The sequence below is a fragment of the Theropithecus gelada genome, chromosome 6 (genome assembly GCF_003255815.1).
Source record: "Theropithecus gelada isolate Dixy chromosome 6, Tgel_1.0, whole genome shotgun sequence".
In the NCBI taxonomy this organism is placed as follows: domain Eukaryota; kingdom Metazoa; phylum Chordata; class Mammalia; order Primates; family Cercopithecidae; genus Theropithecus; species Theropithecus gelada.
In genome coordinates, this window is record NC_037673.1 from 36,780,361 (window position 1) to 36,804,849 (window position 24,489).

The window sequence follows — 24,489 nt, forward strand, 5'->3', positions numbered from 1 at the left end:
ATAAGCACATAAAAATGAATTCATTGCTTCTGCCCCTCCAAATTGCTCCCTCTTCCTTGTTCCGCAGCTCAGCAAACAGCACCACCATTCAGTTTCCCAAACCAGAGACCAGAAAGTCACTCGAGGCTCCTTTCTTTCCCTTAGATCCAAAGTGACAAGTACTGATGATTCAACCTGCTAAATGCCTACATTCTTAATACCACTACTTGGCTGAAGCTTTCACAATAAATAGACCCCAAATCATATCGCTATCTGTAATTTATCTCTATCCTACCTAGTCCATCTTCCACACCAGGTCCAGAGAGATCTTTTAAAAACAGAAATCACGTTCCTTTTCTGTCCAAAACTCTTCAGTGTGTCTCCAATGCCTTCACCTTAAAAGTCCAAATGCCTCCATATGACAGACAATGGCACACATAATCTTTCCACTGTCTACCTCTCCAGCTGAAATTCATCTCTTGCTATTTCTTTAAACAAACAAACAAAATACTACTCAGTTTGACTCCAGGCATAATGAACTTTAATTTTCTTTTCTTTTCTTTGAGACATGGTCTCGCTCTAGCACCCAGGCTGGAGTACAGTGATGAGATCTTGGTTTATTGCAACCTCTGCCTCCTGGACTCAAGCGATCCTCCTGCCTCAGCCTCTCGAGTAACTGGGACTACAGGTGTGTGCCACAACACCTGGCTAATTTTTCTATTTCTTGTAGAGACAGGGTCTCGCTATGTTGCCAAGGCCGGTCTCAAACTCCTGAGCTCAAGCAATCCACCCACCTTAGCCTCCCAAAGTGCTGGGATTATAGGCATGAGCCACCACACCCAGCCCAACTTAAATTTTCTCAAACTAAAAAAGTTCCATTAACTTACTGCAAAATCTATTCTGTCTGTCTGAAGGCCCATTCTCTCACTAAAACCTACTTTCCTTTAAGATTCCATTTAGGTGTCTCTCCTCCAAATAGCCCCAATCATCCCCCGAGATGGATTCCATGCTGTCTTACCCAAGAATCTCATTCATCCCGTCACTGCAGAACTTACCAAGCAGTATCATAATCATCTCTTTATATGTCTGTCTTTCCTTCCCCCTGTAGGCATGCCCGCAGACTGAGAGCCTGGTGTTTCTCTCTTCTTTAGCCCTGGTATACGGTCTTTAACTTCATGTTTATTGAATGAAGAGTCAGTCAAATGAAGATTATGATGCCTGCCCTACCTAACTTATGCATTTTGTGAAGATCAAATTATGTGGCAAAGTACTTTGAAAAAATGTGAACTACTAAAAAAATATAAATAGTGCTTATTATATTTCAGTCCCAGTCTAAGTTGAACCTTCCCATGATAAGACAATAGTAAATGGCAACATTGGCAATGGCAGTTATATAGTATTTCCCTACCTGTTCTGGCCCTACCCTTTTTAGCTTGACTCTCACAGTACTTTACATCTATCTATCCCTGTTTCTTAGCAGCCTGATGCATCAGCTTTAATGACTCTCAGGAAAGAATGTGATGCATACAAACTTACAAGTGGAAAATACAGCAAAAGAGAAGTACACGCTCAAAACCCAGAACGTCCTCAATATATAATGAAACTAGCTTCCCTTTCTCTGGAGAACCTGTTCCGCTTCCATTGACTCATAGAGAAATCACCCATCCAAGAATGTTAAACACTGAGTTCCACTGACCCTGCAATGCTCTTTCTAGGCCCAGGAAAACTCTGCTTGCTATTACTGATGATATTCCTAGTAGGAGATGACTTCCGAAATAAGATGCTACTGTCATTCAAAAAATAATGAGCAGGTCTCACTAAAACAGAAATTTATTGTTTGTTTAGCTTTTTGTTGTATGCATCTAGTGACCTTGTCCCTCCCTTCTCCTCACCTTTTCCTGTAATGTAAATCCCAGTCAACTCAAATGTGTGACTATATTCTGAGTTTCTAAAGCATATTATGGGCCAGGCGCGGTGGCTCACACCTGTAATCTCAGCACTTTGGGAGGCTGAGGTGGGTGGATCATGAGGTCAGGAGTTCAAGACCAGCCTGACCAACATGGCAAAACCTTACCTCTACTAAAAATATAAAAACTAGTTGAGTGTAGTGGCACATGCCTGTAGTACCAGCTATTCGGGAGGCTGAGGCACGAGAGTCACTTGAACCTGGGAGGCAGAGGTTGCAGTGAGCCGAGATTATACCACTGCACTCCAGCCTGGGTGACACAGTGAGACTCTATCTCAAAAAAAAAAAAAAAAAAACAAATAATAAAGTATATTATGTAAAACGACAGAATTTAATTTCAAAATATAAAACTTTTCCTTTTAAAGTTCTTCTCTGTAATTAGAGTGCCAGGGTCCACTGATAAATTTTTGCAACCAGACCTTCTCCCCCTGTAAGGAACCTCCAAAAGGTTGATTATAAACCTAGTCTCATTGATAAATGAAATTAATCTGTAGCTTATAGTCATTTGAAATGCTGGCCTAAGATACTCAGGGGTCACAGAGAGAAAAGTCTACTTCCTGTCTGCCAGAACTTCAAAAGTTGATTGGCATGAAAATGAAGGGAAATTAACAGAGTACCTAAGCAGCCACAAACACTTGGCTAGATGTACTTCATGACAACCCTCTGAGGTGTGTCCTACAGACATACAAGTGAGGATCAAAGAAAGTTAATTGATTTGTAAAACGTATCTAAGCTATTAAGTGACAGAGCTGGGATTCAAATCCAGGTCTGTTCTATTTGAATCTAAAAGCCAGGCTCTGTTCACTTTCCCACATACTTCCCCCGTCTGAAACATTGCTAGCTTCATACATCCTCCATTCACCACCCATACACCTTAGCAGCCCCATGACAGGAGAGAGAAGATGAAGGCTTTAAAATCTGAAATGCTGGTACTTGTTTGTATATGCAGCTGTAATACACATGCCCTAACACATCCTAACCCATCCCTTCCTTGCTCCTCATGTCTCCTGAGTGCCCACTGTCATTATACAATAATCAGGCAGAGCTAGACTGTGTGCCCAAGCATCTTGCAACCACAGGGCTGACTATGTCCATACCTCACAACCACTGTGGAACCTAGGGGAGACTCAGGTCTCTGTTGCAGGAAGTCTGATTGCATATTGGATTAACCTAACCAGTCACAGGATGTAGTAGCTTCAGGTTGTGGAGGGATATTCTTCTAGGCTGGTGTGATGGCTCATGCCTGTAATCTCAGTACTTTGGGAGGCTAAGGCGGGAGGATCACTTCAGACCAGGAGTTTAAGACCAACCTGGGCAACATAGTGAGACCCTGTCTCTATAAAAAAAATTTTTAAATTAGCTAGGCATGGTGGTGTGTGCCTGTAATTCTAGCTACTTGGGAGGCTGAGGCAGGAGGATCCCTTGAGCCCAGGAGTTCGAGGCTACAGTGAACTATGATCGCACCACCATACCCCAGTCTGAACAATTCAGCAAGACTCTGTCTCTAAAACACAACAATAATACACACATATATATGTATTTTATTTAAAAATTTAAATATATATAGTCTTCTAAATCTTGTAAAAAGTTACCATAATGCAACCTGACTATAAAACTGAATATTTATAAGTACTATTGAATTGCGTACACCTGGCCATAAAGATGGAAACAACAGACACTGAGGACTATAAGACAGAGAGGGAGGGAGGAAGGTAAGGGATGAAAAACTACCTATTGGGTACTATGCTCACTATCTGGGTGATGGGTCCAATCATGCCCTAAACCTTAGCATCATGCAATATACCTAGGTAACAAACCTGTACATGTGTCCCGAATTTGAAATAAAAGTTGGGAAAAAAAGTACTGTTGGCTACCATGCCTGTTTATTTTCGGTGTGCTATTTGATAATTTCCCACCTTTTACAATATAAAAATTGCTTTTTAACATCAAAACACTCATGAACTCACACAGAATATTTATTGTTAGCCTTATTAATTGAGAAAAGACATATGCATAAACAGATCTGTGACTTTTTACAAAATATCCATGGGTCCCAGCTTTGGAATCATGTCTCTATTTCATTTACCTATTTGCCCCCATGCTCCTCAGCAAGGGACAACTCTTTTTCTGGTTTCTTTTGCAATTATCAAATTTTGGTGCTTGTTTCCAATATAACAGTAATTCAGAAGAGGGTCATGCTATACCTCTTGGCTGTTTACCTTCGTTCTGCTGTATGTCTGATGGTGTAGGTGAGGTGACACTAGGCTCCTTCACTTCTGTAATGCCTGCTCTCAAGCTTTTTCCATCCAGACAAGCTGGAGCTACTTCTGCAGGTTTGGAAAATAAATCCATAGAGGAACTGGCTGATTCTATTAAGAATATGAAAAGCATTCAAAGACTGATTCTAAACTTCTAAATAAGGTAATGAGAAGATTAACAGAACATTTCTGTGAATATAAACATCCAAAAATACAGTGGGTTTTAGGAGGAGAGCTAAGAGATGTGAGTAGGGATAACAATGCTATATTAAATAACTTTTCAAATCATGTTTGTTTTAAAAGTAGGAAAAAATTACCTTGACTCTTAAAATTATGCGGGGGAACAGCATTAGTAACTGAAGCTGCCATATAATGTAACTCTGCAGACGATGGAACTGCTGGATGATCGCTTTGCTGTTTGATAACATTATCATTTGAAGGCTCTTCTCTCACAGGTAATTCCTGTAGATCATCAGCTTCAATGTCAATCACATTTATATAAGTATGTCCAACCTGAGCCAAAACACATAAAATCAAAGAGGGTTACATTCTTTTTACTCTATATGGTCACTCTGTCCCCCCCAAAAAAGGCTTAATTCTTAATTCTTATTAATAACAAGGAAAGAAGGGCCTGAATGTGCCCAACTTAGGAAAAGGAGCAGGAAGTATGTATTATTGATCTTAGTTTACAATATTTTTGGCATAATGCTTAAATTAATTTTTGAACCTTTACTACAAAACTACCTAGATGAGATTTTTAGCCTCATTTCATCTACACAATTGAATAATGTCTACATGACCATAATACATTTTAGCGCAAAGGTATTATTAAAATTTCTGAATAAAACACAAACCAAGTTTGCTACTGTATGAGGTGTTGAGGGTGACAAAGGTTTCTCTGACATTTCAGTGGAAAGCTTCAGATTTAGATATACATCTGGGACCAAGAGCTGAGGAGCATTCAAAGGCTCATGTTCTGCAAATTAAAAAAGAAATAATCAGGAACTTTAAGAAAAACGCTGTAAACTGCTCCAAATCATCAACTTTGTATGAACAAGTTAGCAACAAACAACATAAATTATACTTCTTGAAATCTAAGTAGAAGTGACATGCATATAAATAATTAAAGCAAATTCTATTCTAAGGGTAATTTAGAGTAATTCATAATTGAATGCAAGCTGACTATTGTTTTTCTCATATGAATGATTCACAAGAACAGTAAAGTAACTAAATTACATCAAGAAAATGCTAAAATTTCCTATTTCTATATCAGATATATTAAGTCATGTTTGGTTACTTTAGGGAAGTTTCAAAAAAACCAGATTTTAGGAGATTAACCTATAACTAATTTTTTTTTACCTTGAATAGTTTCTTGTTATTTGCTTATTTTTATTGACAGCTTTATTGAAACATAATTCACATTCTCTTTTTTTTTTTGAGACAGTCTCGCTATGTCGCCCAGGCTGGAGTGCAGTGACGTGATCTCGGCTCACTGCAACCTCCGCCTCCCGGGGTCATTCTCCTGCCTCCGCCTCCCAAGTAGCTGGGACTACAGGCACCTGCCACCATGCCCGGCTAATTTTTTTGTATTTTTAGTAGAGATAGGATTTCACTGTGTTAGCCAGGATGGTCTCGATCTCCTGACCTCGTGACCCGCCCGCCTCAGCCTCCCAAAGTGCTGGAATTACAGGTGTGAGCCACCGTGCCCAGCTAATTCACATTCTTTAAAAGGGTATCATTCAGTGGTATGTAGTATATTCACAGAGCTTATAATTAAATTTTACCACTTAAAGTGTTTTAACATCTAAATTTCACAAATGTTAACTGCTTCTTATTTAACAGTAAAATAAACAGGCCTGTCACAGGAGATCATCAGACAGTTTAACTCTGTGCCTTTTGTTCTAGGCCTCTAGCCTTATTTTCTAGCATTGTTTTTTCAATAAAGCACTATTTTCAAATGTAACTCGTACTGAGTACTCATTACCAAAGCTTGAATTTAAACCACTTAAAACTACAAAAAAAAGAAAAATAAAAATACTGAAATCATTCTCTCTTAATTGATTGGTTTAACTGCTTTTTTATGGGGGACAGTGACTAGCTTTGGCATCATGCAGATATATCTTTTTTTTTTTTGAGATGGAGTCTCACTCTGTCACCCAGGCTGGAGTGCAGCGCCCGGATCTCAGCTCTCTGAAAGCTCCACCTCCCGGGTTTACGCCATTCTCCTGCCTCAGCCTCCCGAGTAGCTGGGACTACAGGTGCCTGCCACCATGCCCGGCTAGATTTTTCGTATTTTTTTAGTAGAGACGGGGTTTCACCGTGTTAGCCAGGATAGTCTCGATCTCCTGACCTCGTGATCTGCCCATCCCGGCCTCCCAAAGTGCTGGGATTACAGGCTTGAGCCACCGCGCCCAGTCAGATATATCTTTAATAAGTCATACTGCTCTTAGAAAAAAAAAGAAATCACACATGATGTGCAAGAAATGATTTGCTGCTTGGTACCACATTCAGAAACAACTTCTTGAGAAGTAGCTTACTTCTCTTGTAGTACATTAAAAAATTTAAGACAGAGAGAACAAAAAAATTTCACAAACACAAGAGAAAATTAAAATATATGAATACAGATAATTAGATCTAATGCATAGAAGGTGATAGGTAGAAACATAGAGTGACAGCTTAACAACGTAATTTTAAATAATTAATGTAATTTCAAATTTTATTATTATTTATATCATGGGCCTTCACCTAGATGAACAGCAGACTCAGGAAATAGCTGCCAACTTCGATAAACTACTTAACAAAAGCAATGTACCTCCAGGGCTTTCTCAAAGATATGCTCAGATAATGAACATTTAAGAATGCTTCTCAGTTCCAATGTGGTGGTTCAAACCTGTAATCCTAGCACTTTGGGAGGCCAAGGAGGGCAAATCACTTGAGGTCAGGAGTTTGAGACCAGCTTGGCCAACATGGTGAAACCCTGTCTGTACTAAAAATACAAAAATTAACCAGGCACAGTGGAAGTCACCTGTCAGGAGACCTTGGCTATTTGGGAGACTGAGGTAGGAGAACTGCTTGAATCTGGGAGGCGGAGGCAATCTTGAGACAAGATTGCACTACTGTACTCCAGCCTCCAGCCTGGGCAACAGACCAAGACTCTGTCTCAAAAAAAAAAAAAGAAAAAAAAAGTTTCTCAAATGCAGACTCATCATTTATATCAAAAACATTTACACATGCTCAACTTCATTCAGAAAGAAATACAAATTTAAATAATGACTTTTGTTTTTCTTTTTTTTTTTTGAGACAGAGTCTCACTCTGTCACCCAGGCAGTGGCGCGATCTCGGCTCACTGCAAGCTCCACCTCCTGGGTTCATGCCATTCTCCCACCTCAGCCTCCCGAGTAGCTGGGACCACAGGTGCATGCCACCACGCCCAGCTAGTTTTGTTTTTGTATTTTTAGTAGAGATGGGGTGTCACCGTGTTAGCCAGGATGGTAGATCTCCTGACCTCGTGATCCGCCTGCCTCGGCCTCCCAAAGTGCTGGGATTACAGGCGTGGGCCACTGTGCTCGGCCTATAATGACTTTTTTTGACCTATCAGATTGGCAAAGTTAAAAAGGTTAGCTAAGTCATAGTAATAACCAAAAAAGTCTCTTATGCAGGAAGATATTCATTGAAGCCTAATTTGTAGGAGAAAAAAAACTGGAAACTAATGTATAGCTGGAAGAAGGAATATGCTTATGAAGTACTTCTCTGATGACACAGGGACATGTTTGCCATACATATAAATCAAAGTGAAATGAACAGGATACAAAATACAGGTATCCCTTGTAACGCAAATCTAATCCACTCCTGCAAATGTGCTAGATAGTGAATTTTCCAGTTCCAGGAGACTTTATGACAGTATTTCAAATGGAAATAAAAAGCTGTCCTAGTCCATCTAATTTTCCCAAACATCATTAAACAACTCTTAAATACTTAAATAATAACTCATCAAGGATTACTATATATAAAGCATTTTAAATATCACTTTTTTATTAATATTCATTTAATTCATTAGTTAGCATTCAATATGCAATAATACTGAATGCATTAGAGATGAATTGCCTTCAACACTGCAGCAAACATACTATGATGCAAATAACAAAATAAATAATATATTAAAGATACACTCTAATTTAAGAGCATCCCAAGGTACTTGGAAAAAAACAACATTGGGACCCAGGAGGATTAAACTAAACTCTCATGGAAAAGCTAGAGAAGACAGCCATAATATCTGGACAATGAGAGTTTAGATACTAAGGGAGGACACCTATGCTATATACTGTATCTAACTATGTAAAATGCACAAAAGACTGAAAGAAAAAACAATATCAAACCATTATTGCTAAGTGGTGAGATTATGGTTAATTTTCATCTTCTTCATAGATTGCTAAATTACCTAAATATTCTAAAATGATTACATTTTTAAGACATAAAGTTAGAGAGGCTAAAAAGCACGTACAAGGTTCTGTACATGGGTAAAAGAAACTGTTTACTAAAAGTCATAAAAAAGAATTACTATGATACAATGGGTAGAGCACTATTCAATATGCTATTCATAATGATAAACAATATTAAAGTGGAAATTTGTCAGGAAACATTCCAAATAATAGGTCCTCCAACACTTATTTCCTCTACTCCTGGACACAGTTACACACCCCTCCCTCACCGAACCCAATCCAGTCCTTCCTAGCTCACCTTCACTAGCCACAGTCCCAGGCCTCCCAACCTTGGACATGCAATTCCAGTGAAGGTAATTAATAACACAGAGAATCCAAATTCAAAGCATTATTTTTACTGACTTAGGATGTAATCTATGGTAATTTTGAAGAAAAGTCTCTATTATGTTTTACTAAGTTATAAATTTGATTTCTAAAGTATATACCAAGATTGGAGAGAAAAACCTAGGGGGAGTAAATCGTATCACATAATTTAAAATTCCCTTTAAATCACTGCCTTAAAGGAAAAGTCTAGATAACTCAATTATATCAAAATATATGAATTTTTTAAAAAGAAAAACAGCATTTACCTGGGACTGTATTTGTACTTGCATCTTGACTTCCTATAGCTTTCTTTTTCACAGAGGCCATGAAATGCAATCCGGCTGAAGTATTATCATCTTGTAGCATTTCTTAAATATAACAAAACATTGGAAGTAATCATTGAGAAGCTAACATATTACCAGGAGCCCAGCAGCACAGTACCTAACTCAATGGAAGTAAAATATGGGGTGTCAGGATGTTATTAAAATTTTTTTTTGAGACGGAGTCTGGCTCTGTTGCCCAGGCTGGAGTGCAGTGGTGTGATCTCAGCTCACAGCAACCTCTGCCTCCCGGGTTCAAGTGATTCTCCTGCCTCAGCCTCCCAAGTAGCTCGGATTACTGGTGCCCACCACCATGCCTAATTTTTGTATTTTCAGTAGAGACGGGGTTTAAGCCATTTTGGCCAGGCTGGTCTCAAACTCCTGACCTCAAGTGATCCACCCGCCTCGGCCTCCCACAAGTGCTGGATTACAGGCCTGGGCCACCGTGCCCAGCCTAAAATGGGCTTTCTGAATGAAGTGTTATGTAAGTTGAATTTCAAAGACATGGTAGAATCAAAATCAAAACTGTTGAGGACTCTGCATGTCCAGCTTAGAAACCTAGATATTCTTCTGGGAATGAAGATCCAGTAGAAGCTGTTAAGCAGAGAAATGATATGGTCAGATTCATATTCTAGGAAAACAATCTAGCCAGTGTGTGGAAAATGGGTTTGAGTGAATATACCTAGTAATGGTGAGGGATGGGAAAACAGGATAAATTTAAGAATTACAAAGGAAGCAAAATAGGTAAGAATCGGATATTGACTGGATAAAAGGGAAGACAGAATTCATAATCACATGTTTCTGGCTTAGGCTGATATCAACACAAATGGAGAAAGAGAATGTAGGAGGAAAAAACAGTCAGGGCAGAGTAGAAATAATGAATTCAGAATTCACATAGTGTATCTGAGGTAATTTCTACGTAAGTAGAAAAACTCAAGAGGAAAGAGAACCAAAATCCAAAGTCTACTGTGAGAGTTTGTGTTTACATGTGGATTTCTCTGGGAGATCACCCAGGAAGACTAGGTAGAATAAGACAGTATCAATTATGGAGCATTGTAGTATAATGAAAAATATATATTTGGTCTACAAAGACCCAGTTTCTTGCACACAGGTCCTCAGAATCTTGGGATTTCCTGATAGGAGTGTCTGTTATTTCTAATGAGCCCCTTTTGATCACACCTAAGTATATGCTAGAGGTGTCTCTTCACAAGCCCCTAGATGGCTTTAGCATAGGGCCAATCACCAGAGGAACCAACCACATGATGAGAGGGTTAGAACGATCAGCCCCCAATTCACCCATCCTACTGCCACATGTGGGAAAGAGAAGGGGCTGGAGATTGAGCTCAATCACAATGGCCAGTGATTTAATCAATTATACCTAAGTACTGAAAAGTCAATAAAAATCCTGAAGCAAACAGGTTAAGAGCGATTCCAGGTTGGTGAATACATGGATGTGCTAGGAGACTGGCCATCCCAGAGAGGGCATGGAAGCCCTGTGCTGCCCAACCCCACCACTGCCTTGCCCTGTGCATCTCTTCTATTTGGCTGTTCCTGAGTTGTATCCTTTATAATAAAATTGTAATCATAAGTAAAGTGCTTTCCCAATTTCTGTGGGTTTTCTAGTCAATTACCAAACCTGAGTTGAGGGGGGTAGAGTATAGGAACCCTTGAATTTGTAGTCAGCTGGGCAGGAATGTAGGTAGCCTCATTTTCATATTGTACATATTTCTAAAAAGCTAATTTTAACTCTAAACTTAGACATTACATTAATCATACACATACATACCAAAAGGAATGTCGAAGTCATCCAAAGAATGGGAACCACAATGTTCTTCTTGTTCCTAAATGAATTCCCACAGGATTAATCTATGATTAACTCAAAGACGTGTATTATTTTGTAAAAAAATACTCAATAGCTATGAAGATTGAATTCTCATGTATAGGTTCAATTTCCATCATTCTAGGCATAATTATTCCATCAAATTATTTACTCTATCGAAGTAACTCTACAAATGAGTTAAGAAAATTTATAAGCCAAACAATAAAAAAGCATTACCAATTTAATGTAAGGTTCCTAGGTTACCATGTGCAACTCTCTCCTACAGAGTAGCTTTGATAATACTCAAATAGTACACCATCCTGTCAAAAATCTTTCATGGACTCAACAAACAGTTGTACTAAGTGCCTCTAGACATGCTCTTGAGGACTGACTGAAAAAGCATGGCTTTTAAAAATCAATGTAAACAAAACTATTAATACATTTCTCTTTATTTAATCTGTTGTTGCAAAAATAGTTAGACAGTCACCAAATACAGAGGTATATTTAAAAAGACCTGACTTAACACTGGGCATGATGGCTAACACCTATAATCCGAGTGTTTTAGGAGGCTGAGGCAGAAGGATCACTTGAGGTCAGGAGTCGGAGACCAGCCTGGGCAACACAGCAAGGTCCCACCTTTCAAAAAAATATTTTTTAATTAGCTGGGCATGGTGGCACACATCTATAGTCCCAGCTACTTGGGAGGCTGAAGCAGAAGGACTGCCCAAGCCCAGGAGGTAGGGGCTGCAGTGAGCTATATTTGTGCCACTGCACTACAGCCTGGGCAACAGAGCAAGACCCTATCTCTAAAAAATAATAATAAATTAAATTTTTAAAAAAGATTTGACTTAAAATAGAGTTTACACAACAAACCTGTTTGGGAAGTCCTAGAGGAATCTCAGAGAAGGGTGAAACTGTATTAGGAGAAGCCCAAATAACATAACATATATGTTAAGATGTCATAGAAATAAGCAAAGGGTGATTTCAAATATAAAAAAAGCCACGCAGGCAGATGCTCTAAACTGCAGTTTTTGATGTACCATCAAGTTGCTTTTCACATTCAGAACTCTATGTCTACTGCTCTGTGGAGGGAGGCAGCAGGGACTGATATACTGAATGATATAAAGATCCTCCTAATCACAATCAGAAGCTCCCAGCAATCAGACTAGATAAACCCAAAAGACATACCAAACTCAGTGTACATGCACACCAGGGAAGAATCAATAGCAGTTTTTCTATACCTTGGGTTTCTTAATGATTTCTGAATTATCGTTATTAATTATGGAATTCTCTGGTCGAAAAGTCACATTTGGTTTTCTCCTCAATTTCTCAGATTTTTTTTCTTGCAGCTCTTTCTCAGCTCTTCTCCTTTGCCTGTTAAACATAATAGCATAAAACATACTTTTACAATTATAGCAACATTTGCTTTTCATTTATCATGCTATATAGGGATACAGTTAACAAAATTATGTTCATAAATTCTTTTCAATAGCATTTAATTAAATTAACAAGACATTCTGCAAATACAAGCAAATATAAGCAAAACACCAAATATGAAATTTATTTCTAGAACCTCTAATACTGAACTGACTATTCTATGTTAGTCACTGGAATCTAAGGACAGGGTTACACATCTTAGATAATTATTAAACTCTCTTTTCTGTGGATTTGCAGTCGGTGCCAGAAACCCTATCAGATACCTCCATTAGTCTATTTGAAGACATTAAGCACACTTAGTCACCTCAGCAAAATCACAGCAAGGAGGAAAGAGGTCTCAAAACGCTAAGGGGAAGACTAAATTGGAAGAGGGAATAGATGGAAACAAGAAGACCATTTCTGGAAAGACAGCACTAGTAACAGATTTTACAGTCTGATAAATGTGAAAATTTTAAAGTATTTTCCAGACTTAGTAATAATCTGCCAATCAATACACATGGTAAAACACTACAGTAAATGCTCTTCACTAGAAGTTACAGCCTTGCTTTTCACATACACATTTCTTAGTGCCCTGAAACAGTTTACATCACCTACCCTCCTGCTCACTGTAAGAGTCTGAAGAATATGGTAAGATGATTGGCTCAAAGTATTGGAGGATACAGTAGTCCCCCCTTATCCATGGTTTCACTTTCCAAGGTTTCAATTTATCAGAGTTCAACCATGGTTCGAAAATAGATGAGTTCAGTGCAATAAGATATTTTGAGAGACAGAGGGAAAGAGATCACATTCACATAACTTGCCTTACAATATAGTTATAATTGTTATATTTTATTACTAGTTATTGTGCATTGCTTACTGTGCCTAATCTATAACTTAAACTTTATCATTGGTATGTATGTATACAAAAAAACAAAATATATAATAGGGTTCAGTACTATCTGCAGTTTCAGGTATCCACTGAAGGTCTTGGCATGTATTCCTGGGAATAAGGGAGGACTACTGCATATGGGATATTGTACCAAGTATTTGAGAAGCAAATGATGACTGTTCCTTCTACTATAGACACTGTAAAAGAATCCTCCAGTCTACGAATGGTAGGAAAGAATTCCTTAATACGATGGGAAAATATTATAGTATTTGTCTCACAAAATAGGAATTTTTCTCACATAAAATATGTTCAGATACATGACACTTGAAAACTGAATGTGCAATTGTGTATAGCCTAGGAGACTGAACCAGATTACCGTGTGATTTTAAATAATAATGAACTTGCTGATATATGATATTATTAAATAAAATTTCACTTAAATCTTGCCTTTTTTTACTGTCCTTTCCTTGTCTTACTTCAGGTGGTTCTATTTTGACCTTTAGAAGTTGAAGGTGTACAGCATCACCTTGTTCAAATAAATTATGTGTTAGTTTCTGTTGGCTTTGTTTAAACGCAATGAGGTTTTCAAGTGGGATAAGTTGTGTTTTTTTGCACTACAAGAAAGAAACAAAGCATAAGAATGACAAACTGCAAACTCAATTATGTAATATTTTAACAAAAGACTGAGGAAAAATGCCATTTCTTTAAACTGTGCAACAGAACAAATTAAATATAACAAATTGATTTAAACTGGCAATATGAGTATACGTATCTTAGAGAAAAAGTGATTTAAAGTGCTGAAAGTTTCAAATGGGTCATCCTATTTCAGAAATTAAGCTAGAAGTTCTCACCTTCCTAATTTCATTCCCATATTAAAAATCTTTCCTCTGGTCAGGCGCGGTGGCTCACGCCTGTAATCCCAGCACTTTGGGAGGTCGAGGTGGGCGGATCACAAGGTCAGGAGTTCGAGAACAGCCTGGCCAACATGGTGGAACCCTGTCTCTACTAAAGATACAAAAAATTAGCCAGCCATGGTGGTGCATGCCTGTAATCCCAGCTACTTGGGAGGCTGAGGCAGGAGAATCACTTGATTCCGGGAGGCAGAGGTTGCAGTGAGCTGAGATTACGCCATTACACTCCAGCCTGGTGACAGGGTGAGGCTCTATCTCATATTAAAAAAAACAAACAAAAAACCAAAAAAAAAAAACCTTTCGTCTTATAAATGAAATTATATAATGTCCAGCATTTAACTTAAAATTATTTGCAACAGGGAAGATGCAGAGGCACAGAGACCACAGATGGAAAAGACCAGCAATATGCTGAAAATCCCTGAAGCCTTGGGAATTGAATGGTAAAAACCTGGGGTTCTTCTTCGGTTCATGTTATCTTCAGAAGAAAAGGAAGCAGGGTTAAGTATTTTTTCTAAGGAATAACCGTTTGTTTTCCCAGTACCATCTTCAAATCATAAAAGTACACCTGAGAATGTATTACTCAATTATCTCCCTAAGATAGCACTGCTCTCCTCAAAACTAGAGCCTAAACCATTTTAATTTCATAAATCAAAAGTTATACTTTTAAAGAGGACTTGGTGGGTCTATAAAACTACCATTTTAATATATGTGCTACTAATCACAGATCTGGGTCTATTTAACAAATTTAACCTGTCAAAGATTTGAAGATCATACAATAACTGCTAGGAACCTCAAACAATATGTGTGTTCACTTGCTCTCCTCTCTACACGCACATAAACAAAAGCATCTGGTCATTTTTTTGCCTTTTTTTTTCCGCGTGTTTAAATCTTACACAAAGTACCTGGTAATTTTACTGCTTATTTCTTTCTAGAGCAGCAGAAATATCTACGAAAGAGTCTAGTAAACTCCAGTATTGATAGAAAGACCTAAAACCTTTAAAATACACAATTTTTTAAAAATAGAGACAGCTTCTCCCTATGCTACCCAGGCTGGTCTCAAACTCCTGGGATCAAGGGATCCTCCCATCTTGGCCTCCCAAAGTATTGGGATTATAGGCATGAGCCACCATGCCCAGCTACAATCATTATTTTAAACCTAATTTTTACATGCTATTTTCTATAACAAGCATTTTTTTTATGTAAAAGAGCTTTTCACTGACCATACGGTACTTATGGTATGAAAAAAATGCAGGACACTGCTTTTGCATTACTATACAAAAATTCATTACCGTATTTTCTGGGGACAAATGTGGATGAAGTAATGACAATCTTGGGTATTTTCTTTCTTCTGCTATAGGTTGGATAGGTGTTGAGGGAACTGTAATAGATGCTCTTGAGGTTGATGGAAACATATTAGGAGGTTTAAGTGGCAAGTATAGTAACGGAAGTCCAAAGGAATGGTGAGGAGATATCTCAAGGGGCCCTGGCTTAACATCAAATAGTTTTTCTGGTTTTATAAACACTGAAGAGTCCTGTGGAGGTGTCAGATTTTCTTGTCCAACATATTGATCCAAGTTTACATGCTTAGGAATTTCTGTAATTACAGTTTCTGCCCATGTCTTCTGCTTAACTTCTTTTTTTTTGGCTTCAGTATTATACTGGCTTACATTCAAATGGGATGCTGGAGGAGTTTGTGCTACTCTCTGTGGCAGAGCAGGTTGGAAGGAGTCAGATAATCCCCAAGCCTCTCTTGGTTGTGGCAGAGGCCTGAAGGGAACTTGTGGAATACTTCCTGCATGTAAGAAAAGGGGCTTGAATTCTTGTTTAGGCTTAAACTGAAGCAAAGGAAAGCCATCACCAAGACTAAATGTTTTTGCATGTGGGATAAGTCTAGGTGCCTTCTGAAAAACAGAAGGTGTGGACAAAAGGCAGAGGTGAGTATTTCCAGCAGGAGCTGGATAAAACGAAGTAGATGGTAAGTTTTGAGATGATGGAATTGGTCCTCTTTTCTGGGGCTGGCCATTTAATGGACATAAAGGAATGCTCCCATGTAGAACTTTCTGGAAGAGAAAAAAGATATTATGTAAGTTTAGAATATATTAGAAATTCCTTACTTCGTAAATGGCATTCAGTATGTTTTGCAGCGGGTAGAATGTAGTAACTGCTTAAAAAAAAAAAAGTATTTACTCAACAAAAACAAAAAACACGACGACTATTGAACTGCTCAGGACATTATTATTATTATTATTATTTTCTGAGACAGAGTCTCGCTCTGTCACCCAGGCTGGAGTGTAGTGACATGATTTCGGCTCACTGCAACCTCCACCTCATGAGTTCAAGCAATTCTCCTGCCTCAGCCTCCTGAATAACTGGGATTACAGGCATGCACCACCACACCTGGCTAACTTTTGTATTTTTAGTAGAGCTAGGGTTTCACCATGTTGGCCAGGCTGCTCTCGAACTCCCAACCTCAGGTGCGGCCTGCCATAGTGCTGGGACATGAGCCACCACGTCCAGCCATTAAAGGTATTTTTACATACATTACCTGTACATTTCCAGTACTATTTTGACCAGATGGGATAGTTCTTTCACGGCAGTGTGGGCTGTTCTTGCGAGGCTCTCTGGTGTTCTCTCCCATTGACTGTGGCTTAACAAAAAATCTCTCCTTAAGATTTTTGTTGCTGTCTTCAACATCACCACATCCTCTTAGATTTGATTCTTGGCTTCCCCCTAAATGCACAGACTGAGACTGCTGTACAAGTTGTTGTATATCTGGGAGATTAGCAAAGGATGATCCTACTATTTGCATTAGGCTCATGAAGTTGATCTGTTGCAGCTTGAATAAAACAAAAATTGAAGCAATATCTTAAAATATAACAAAAAACTAAGGAATCAACATAATCATAAGAGTACTCTATAATAGTCACACCTTTGTCTTAGTATCTATGAGAATCATGAATGCTGAGCAGGAGGCATAGTCAGGGAATTTTTTTTTTTTTTTAAAGGGAGAGGAAAAAAATGATAACTTCCTGTCAACCGGGCATATGAATACTCACTTGCGAATGAAACTTGGAACTATTTGTAAACAGTTTACAGTATTCGGTTTCCATAAACATCCCAGGGATCAAAGGAGTGGGATAAAGACAGATTCCCAGAATAGGCCAGGTGCAGTGGCTCACGCCTGTAATCTCAGCACTTTGGGAGGCTGCAGAGGGTGGATCACAAGGTCAAGAGATTGAGACCATCCTGGCCAACATGATGAAACCCCATCTCTACTAAAAATACAAAAATTAGCTGGGTGTGGTGGCACGCACCTATAGTCCCAGCTACTCAGAAAGCTGAGGCAGGAGAATCGCTTGAACCAGGGAGGTAAGGTTGCAGTGAGCCGAGATCGTGCCACTGCACTCCAGCCTGGTGACAGAGTGAGATTCTGTCTCTAAAAAAAAAAAAAAAAAAAAAGACAGATTCCCAGAATAAGTATATTTTGAACAGTTTTCAGGAATGAGCAGAAAGCAGTACACAGGTGAAGAGCAAGGAATTCCCTTGGAAAGGCTGATTAGGTGAAAGAAAAGTCAGACACCAGTTGTCCCCAAACTATGCTGCACATTACAATCATCTGAGAAATATCTATAAGTCCCAATGACCAGGTCACCCCCTATCAATAACATCGCAATGTCTGGGGATGGGAACCAGCATCTGTATTCATTAAGACGACCAGGTTATTTCAATGTCCAGAAAATCTTGGGAAGCACTAGCACAGACATTGGCTTAGCAGGAACAGGAGATTTACAGCAGGAATAATGAAAAGATAGGCTAGTGCGGAAGTTCTCAAACTTTGGCATGCACCAGAATTACCTGGAGGACTTGAACCACTCTGCTGATCCCTATCCCAAGTTTCTGATTCAACAGGTCTAGGATCGGGGCCTGAGAATTTGTATTTCCAAGGTCTAAGTGATGCTGATACTACTCGTCCAGGCATCATACTTTGAGAACCACTAGACTTGTGAAAGTAAGGCAGGAAAGGAGGGAAGGTAAAGACTTCAAAGTGAAGTTTTTGAAGGCCAACAGAAAAATTTGCATTTGATAGAACAAACCAATAGGGAAACAGTGCAGGTTTTTAAAAATGCAGTTTTCTTTTAATTATTTTAAAGCAAATACAGGAAAAACCAGAAATTTTAAAAATAAAATAAATATTATTCATAATCCTACCCTCAAAAATAATAAGCATTGACATTTTAGTATATTTCCTTTCTCTTGCTTACTATCTATCTATCTATCTATCTATCTATCTATCTATCTATCTATTCATTCTATCTGTTCTATCTAAAAGACAAGGTCTCACCATGGTACCCAGGCTGGAGTGCAGTGGACTGATCACAGCCCACTGTAACCTCAAATTCCTGGGCTCAAAGCATCCTCCCACCTCAGCCTGCGGAGTAGCTGAGACTATAGGCATGTGCTACCATGCCTGGATAATGGTTTGCTTTTTGGGTGTTTTGTTTGTTTGTTTGTTTGTTTTGTAGAGATGAGGTCTTGCTATGTTGCCCAGGCTGGTCTCAAACTCCTAGCCTCAAGCAATCCTCCCACCTCAGCCACCCAAAGCACTAGGATTACAGGTGTGAGCCACCTCTTATAAAATTTAAAAATATAAAGAGCCTGTCTTCTTTATATTTTTAAAACAAGATTGATATCATATATTATACAAATTCCTGAAGTTTACTGAAGATTTTTAAACAGGTGATTAATATTATTAAAATAATACCTGAAGAAAGTATCCTAGAAAATGCAAATAGATGACAATGGAAGTATGAAACTAAGAATCTAAGGTTACCCACTGCTATAGAAATAGCAAGTGACTATACTGACATATAGTATTGGCAAAAAATTCAAGAGGGCATAGTAAAACACTGGGTAAGGGTTGTGAAAGACGGCAAAGATGACTTTTGAAGATAGTGATTCTTAATCTTTTGTGTGCATCAGAATTATCTGGAGAACTTGTTAAATATATAGGACAGTGACCAGTAAAGTCCCCAAGTAATCCATCTAACAGTTTGAGAGATGGCTCTAAAACATTAAACTGGTAGAATAGGTGGTGCTACTAAACAGAAAAAGAAAAGAAGGGACTAGGGAGAATAAGAATAAAATCAGTTTCAGTAAGTTTCATGGGACAGGGGGACATGCTGAACAACTACTCTCATCAAGCCCCATAAGTTCAAAGAGAAAATTAGTACAGCCGGTGCGGTAGCTCACACCTGTAATCCTAGCACTTTGGGAGGCCGAGGCGGGCAGATCACCTGAGGTCAGGAGTTTAAGACCAGCCCCGCCAATATGGTGAAACTCCATCTCTACTAAAAATATAAAAATTAGCCAGGCAGGGTGGCACATGCCTATAATCCCAGCTACTCAGGAGGCTGAGGCAGGAGACGCTTGAACCTGGGAGGCAGAGGTTGCAGTGAGCCGAGATCGCGCAACTGCACTCCAGCCTGGGTGACAGGGTGAGACTCTGTCTCAAAAAATAAAATTTTTTTTTTTTTTTTTTTTTTTTGAGATGGAGTCTCGCTCTGTCGCCCAGGTTGGAGTGCCGTGGCCGGATCTCAGCTCACTGCAAGCTCCGCCTCCCGGGTTCACGCCATTCTCCTGCCTCAGTGCCGATAATCATCAATATGATGGTATATATTACATCACATAAAAGGATATGGAAGTGAATGCAGGAAAAATGAGCAGAGGTTTAGATCTGAGGGAAACTAATGTTTCTAAAAAGGTAAATAATTAACCATTGTTGGTAAACAGAAAAAAAGGATAGCCAGGTATGATGAAAGTCAAAGTGAACAGTAATTTGAAATGCAGCTGACAGTTTCAACTCAAGTACAAGAAATATGGATAAGAAATATGTGATAGTGTCAGCTGGAAAATAAGCCTTGGATACTTCTGAGTAGGAGCCCACTGATCTGGTTTGATTACTCCCCACCTCACTTTTGTAAGCAGCTGCATCCCAAAGAGCTCAGTAAAAAGAAGTCATTGTAAGAAGTAGGTAGCTTAGCCTAGACCTCTAGGCCCTAGAGTTATGAACTTTTTTTTTCCTAGTAGAGTTGGCGGTCTCACTATGTTGCCCAAGCTGGTTTCAAACTCCTGGCCTCAACCAATCCTCCTACCTTGACCTCCCAAAGTGCTGGGATTACAAATGTGGGCCACTGAGCCCAATCAGTTACAAACATTTGAATGAAAAGTACCCAAAGCAGAGAAATGCTTGTGATATAATTTTAACTTGTCAATTTCTAGAAATCTGTTAATATTTTAAAACCCTACATGTACACTATGTGTAGATTTACTTTTATAGAGATGTGCTTACCTGAACTAATTTAAACATTTCATCTTGGAGCATCTGCCTAACGGACTCTGAACAATCTGGTAACTGAGCCCTGCATTCATTTCTCTGGGTCTTCTGAGGTGTTGGAACAGGTGGTTGTGAAGCAACACTGACTCCATTTGATGATATCAGAGGTGGAACTGAGGAAGATTTGTCTTTATATGTAGAAATCTGTGCACTATGTGGAAAGCATTTAAATAAAAAACATGCATTAATTGACAAAAAACAAACTGAATGTCTATGATCTGAATATTCTGATCCCACTTTTGTCTTCCAATTTAAAGGTTATTCTGGTAGTTTTCTAGAAATTTAAACCCTAAAGCCTTTCTCTCTAGTGCCCGTCAGCCCCCAGACACATTCGTCATCAGCTCAATTTTCATCTTTATTAAGGGACTGTCTAGTCAGTGATGAGCTCCTTCACAGGGTGTTGCAAACCCAAGAGCTGACATGTATTTTACTTGCCTGGTCCCTGTGGACATCTAAATTTGAGACCTGTGGAATCATTCTGACTAATTGTACAGACTTCATAATTTGTAATTTTGTTTAGAAATATGTTTTTGACTAAAATTAATGAACCAGCATAGAGTTAAGAAAACTAGGGAAAAAATAGGATTAAAAAATTTAATTCTAGGATCAGTAGAGAAAACTACTGTTTATTATCATTAAATGTGAAACAACAGTACTGTGAACATTTCATTTCCAAGCAAACCTCAGAGTTTAAATGTATTATAAACCCTAATAAAAATGCTTATTTACAAACAAAAATTAAGGATCAAAGCAAGGTATTTAGCTGTTTTTTTTTTTTTTTTAACAAAATGACTGTTGGGGAATTGACTATCTCAAACAAATGACTCATAACAAAATGACTATCTCAAACATAGCAGATACTCAAAGTTTTCTACATTTTATAAACTAAGCAACAGAGCAGGCAATTATCAGATTCAAATAGATCATTATTTCCAAAAAATAAAAGAACATACTAAATTTCATATAGACTTATTTAGGTTTACACTCATTCCCATCTGGCAATTATATTTGCCTTTTACTGAGCATCTAACACACCCAATAAAAAGCTTTATTTGGCAAATTCACAAAAAAATAGGCATTACAGGCCGGGCGTGGTGGCTCAAGCCTGTAATCCCAGCACTTTGGGAGGCCGAGACGGATGGATCACGAGGTCAGGAGATCGAGACCATCCTGGCTAACACGGTGAAACCCCGTCTCTACTAAAAAATACAAAAAAAAAACTAGCCAGGCGAGGTGGCTGGCGCCTGTAGTCCCAGCTACTCGGGAGGCTGAGGCAGGAGAATGGCGTGAACCCGGGAGGCGGAGCTTGCAGTGAGCTGAGATCCGGCCACGGCACTTCAACCTGGGCAATAGAGCGAGACTCCGTCTCAAAAAAAAAAAAAAAAAAATTGGCATTACAATTGATCTGGCTTTTCTTTTTTTGCCAAAGTGAAAGCTTTGAGTGTTGCTCCTTGAGAATCATGTTTCTCACAGCTGCTACCAGCCTCCACTGTCCCCAGCTTTCTTAGCTGGGTGACGAGCGAGTTAGTTGCCCAGTGACAGGGATCTGGAATCTAAAGAGTGAGCTGGAGACAAAGAAGGTTTAGGAGGCACCCTGTGGGGACTGGGTTCCTGAAGTGTAATGGAAGAGGGCATGGGTTTCAGGCTGGCTCCTCTTCAGGCATTCCTAGTAAAGCCACAAGGGGCTCTAGGGCTGTAGAGGTCCCCTTGGGCACAGGGTGGGTGCATTCATGCTTGCACAAGTCACTAGCACTCAAGAAGGCCTTGGGACAGTAGGGGCAGGTGTAGGGGTAAATTGAGCTGTAGGTACAGCTGGATGTGCACAGCCCAGCCCAGGCTCAGAAGCTCTTTAAACTGAGTGCAACGAAAGGGCCGGATATGGGTGTGAGCACTCATGCAGACACAATAATATTTTGTGAAGGTCTCCTTGCACAAACAGATTTGCCCATTTTAAAACAACTTTATTGGGCTTTGCTTTCAACAGGTCTCAAGGAGATTGATTCTAACTATGAAAATTTTTTTCTGAGGTAAAGCTGTGCTATATTTTCTTCCTATTTCGGCAAGACTTCTAAACACTAAGCACTCTGTTCAAAAGAACTGGATGAATCTGTTCTATGAGAGAATTAAAAGCATTTCAAACACTGTAACAAATCACTTAGAAGCTGAAAATGAGCAACAACTTCATCTTTCAATAATATATCACTACTTTTTTTCAGAAAAGACTGTTCTAACATAGTTTCTGTATAACTTTAAAATATAATCGCTAGTGGAAACTCAGTAAAGATGTCAGATATGCATGCTTATGCTGTTCTTTCAGTGTTTTATGTTGCTTTTATTTTCTTAGTTTTTAGTCAAAATGCAACAATTGTTTCAAAAATGGTACAGTTGGCATATTTTCACTCTGATTTGTAAAACACAACTATTTTTAAATGGTACAGTAGGCAAAACTTCTTACCTAGAAATGTCCGAACTTGTATCTACTTGCATTGATTGAGGTGTGGTATGCTCAGGATGTGAAAAGGCTTCGATCATACTATCAATAAAAATTAATAGGTGATTAGGAAGCAAGATATTCTTTGCATTATCTAAGGTACGAGTGATCTGTGCTCAGCCATCTAAGAGTCTAAACATCCTCTAATCTTCTATAATGTTTAGCTCATAATCACAATCTGTTTACATTTGTCTCCATAGCAATTAGTAACAGACCTAAGCAAAAGCAAAAAAAAAATGTCTGGATGACTTAAAACACCACTTAAATACTGCTGACTGCTCAGCAATGAAAACAACAGAACCCAAAATGAGGGGACATGAGGTTAGCTAAGACCCAAATTTCACCTATAGAAGAGGCAGACACTTTGCTCAGAACACTAGAGCCCACTGACACATTTGAAACTGTAAAGAGGCCGGTCATGGTGGCTCACGCCTGTGATCCCAGCCAGCACTGTGGGAGGCCGAGGCAGATGGATCTCCTGAGCTCAGGAGTTTGAGACCAGCCTAGGTGACATGGTGAATCCCATCTTTACGAGAAATACAAAAAAATTAACTAGGCATGGTGGTGCGCACCTGCAGTCCCAGCTACTCAGGAGGCTGGGGCAGGAGGATGGCTTGATCCTGGGAGGTGGAGGTTGCAGTGAGCCAAGATTGCACCACTGCACTCTACCCTGGGCAACAGAGCAAGACCCTGTTTCCGAAAAAAAAAAACAACAACAACAAGAAAAAAGAAACTGTAAAGTTTAGTATTTGTCTTATCTCTCTCTTTTCTTGGGTAATTTTCCTAAGGAATCGTTTTTATGAATAGAAGTATCTAAATTACTTGTAAAGGCACATAGTATTAAATATATTCTTTGTAATTGTCCACAGAAAACCTAACAAAATTTGTATACTGAAAAGAAAAAGAAAATCTAATTATGTTGCCTTTTTTTTTTTTTGAAACGGAGTCTTGCTCTGTCGCTCAGGCAGGAGTGCAGTGGCACGATCTTGGCTCACTGCAAGCTCCGCCTACCCGGTTCATGCCATTTTCCTGCCTCAGCCTCCTGAGTAGCTGGAACTATAGGCACCCGCCACCACGTCCAGCTAGTTTTTTATATTTTTAGTAGAGACAGGGTTTCACCGTGTTAGCCAGGACGGTCTCGATCTCTTGATCTCATGATCCACCCGCCTCGGCCTCCCAAAATGCTGAGATTACAGGCATGAGCCACCGCACCCGGCCATGTTGCCTTTCTTATCTAAGGGAAT

The 24,489-nt window shown here is 39.1% G+C and overlaps 1 protein-coding gene across 1 annotated transcript in view; it reads right to left on the bottom strand.

The window, feature by feature from the left end:
* Nucleotides 1-24,489, bottom strand: part of CPLANE1 (ciliogenesis and planar polarity effector 1) — a 163,143-nt gene that overhangs the window by 54,256 nt on the left and 84,398 nt on the right. Inside the window, exons 31-40 of the mRNA XM_025388536.1 lie at nt 23,210-23,287; nt 20,710-20,905; nt 16,906-17,196; nt 15,650-16,420; nt 13,897-14,063; nt 12,386-12,518; nt 11,112-11,166; nt 9,272-9,373; nt 5,058-5,179; nt 4,521-4,665 (exon numbers count right to left, since the gene is read on the bottom strand). Of these exons, the coding sequence (XP_025244321.1) occupies nt 4,521-4,665; nt 5,058-5,179; nt 9,272-9,373; nt 11,112-11,166; nt 12,386-12,518; nt 13,897-14,063; nt 15,650-16,420; nt 16,906-17,196; nt 20,710-20,905; nt 23,210-23,287 (2,060 nt within the window). The remainder of the gene's footprint in view (nt 1-4,520; nt 4,666-5,057; nt 5,180-9,271; nt 9,374-11,111; nt 11,167-12,385; nt 12,519-13,896; nt 14,064-15,649; nt 16,421-16,905; nt 17,197-20,709; nt 20,906-23,209; nt 23,288-24,489) is intronic.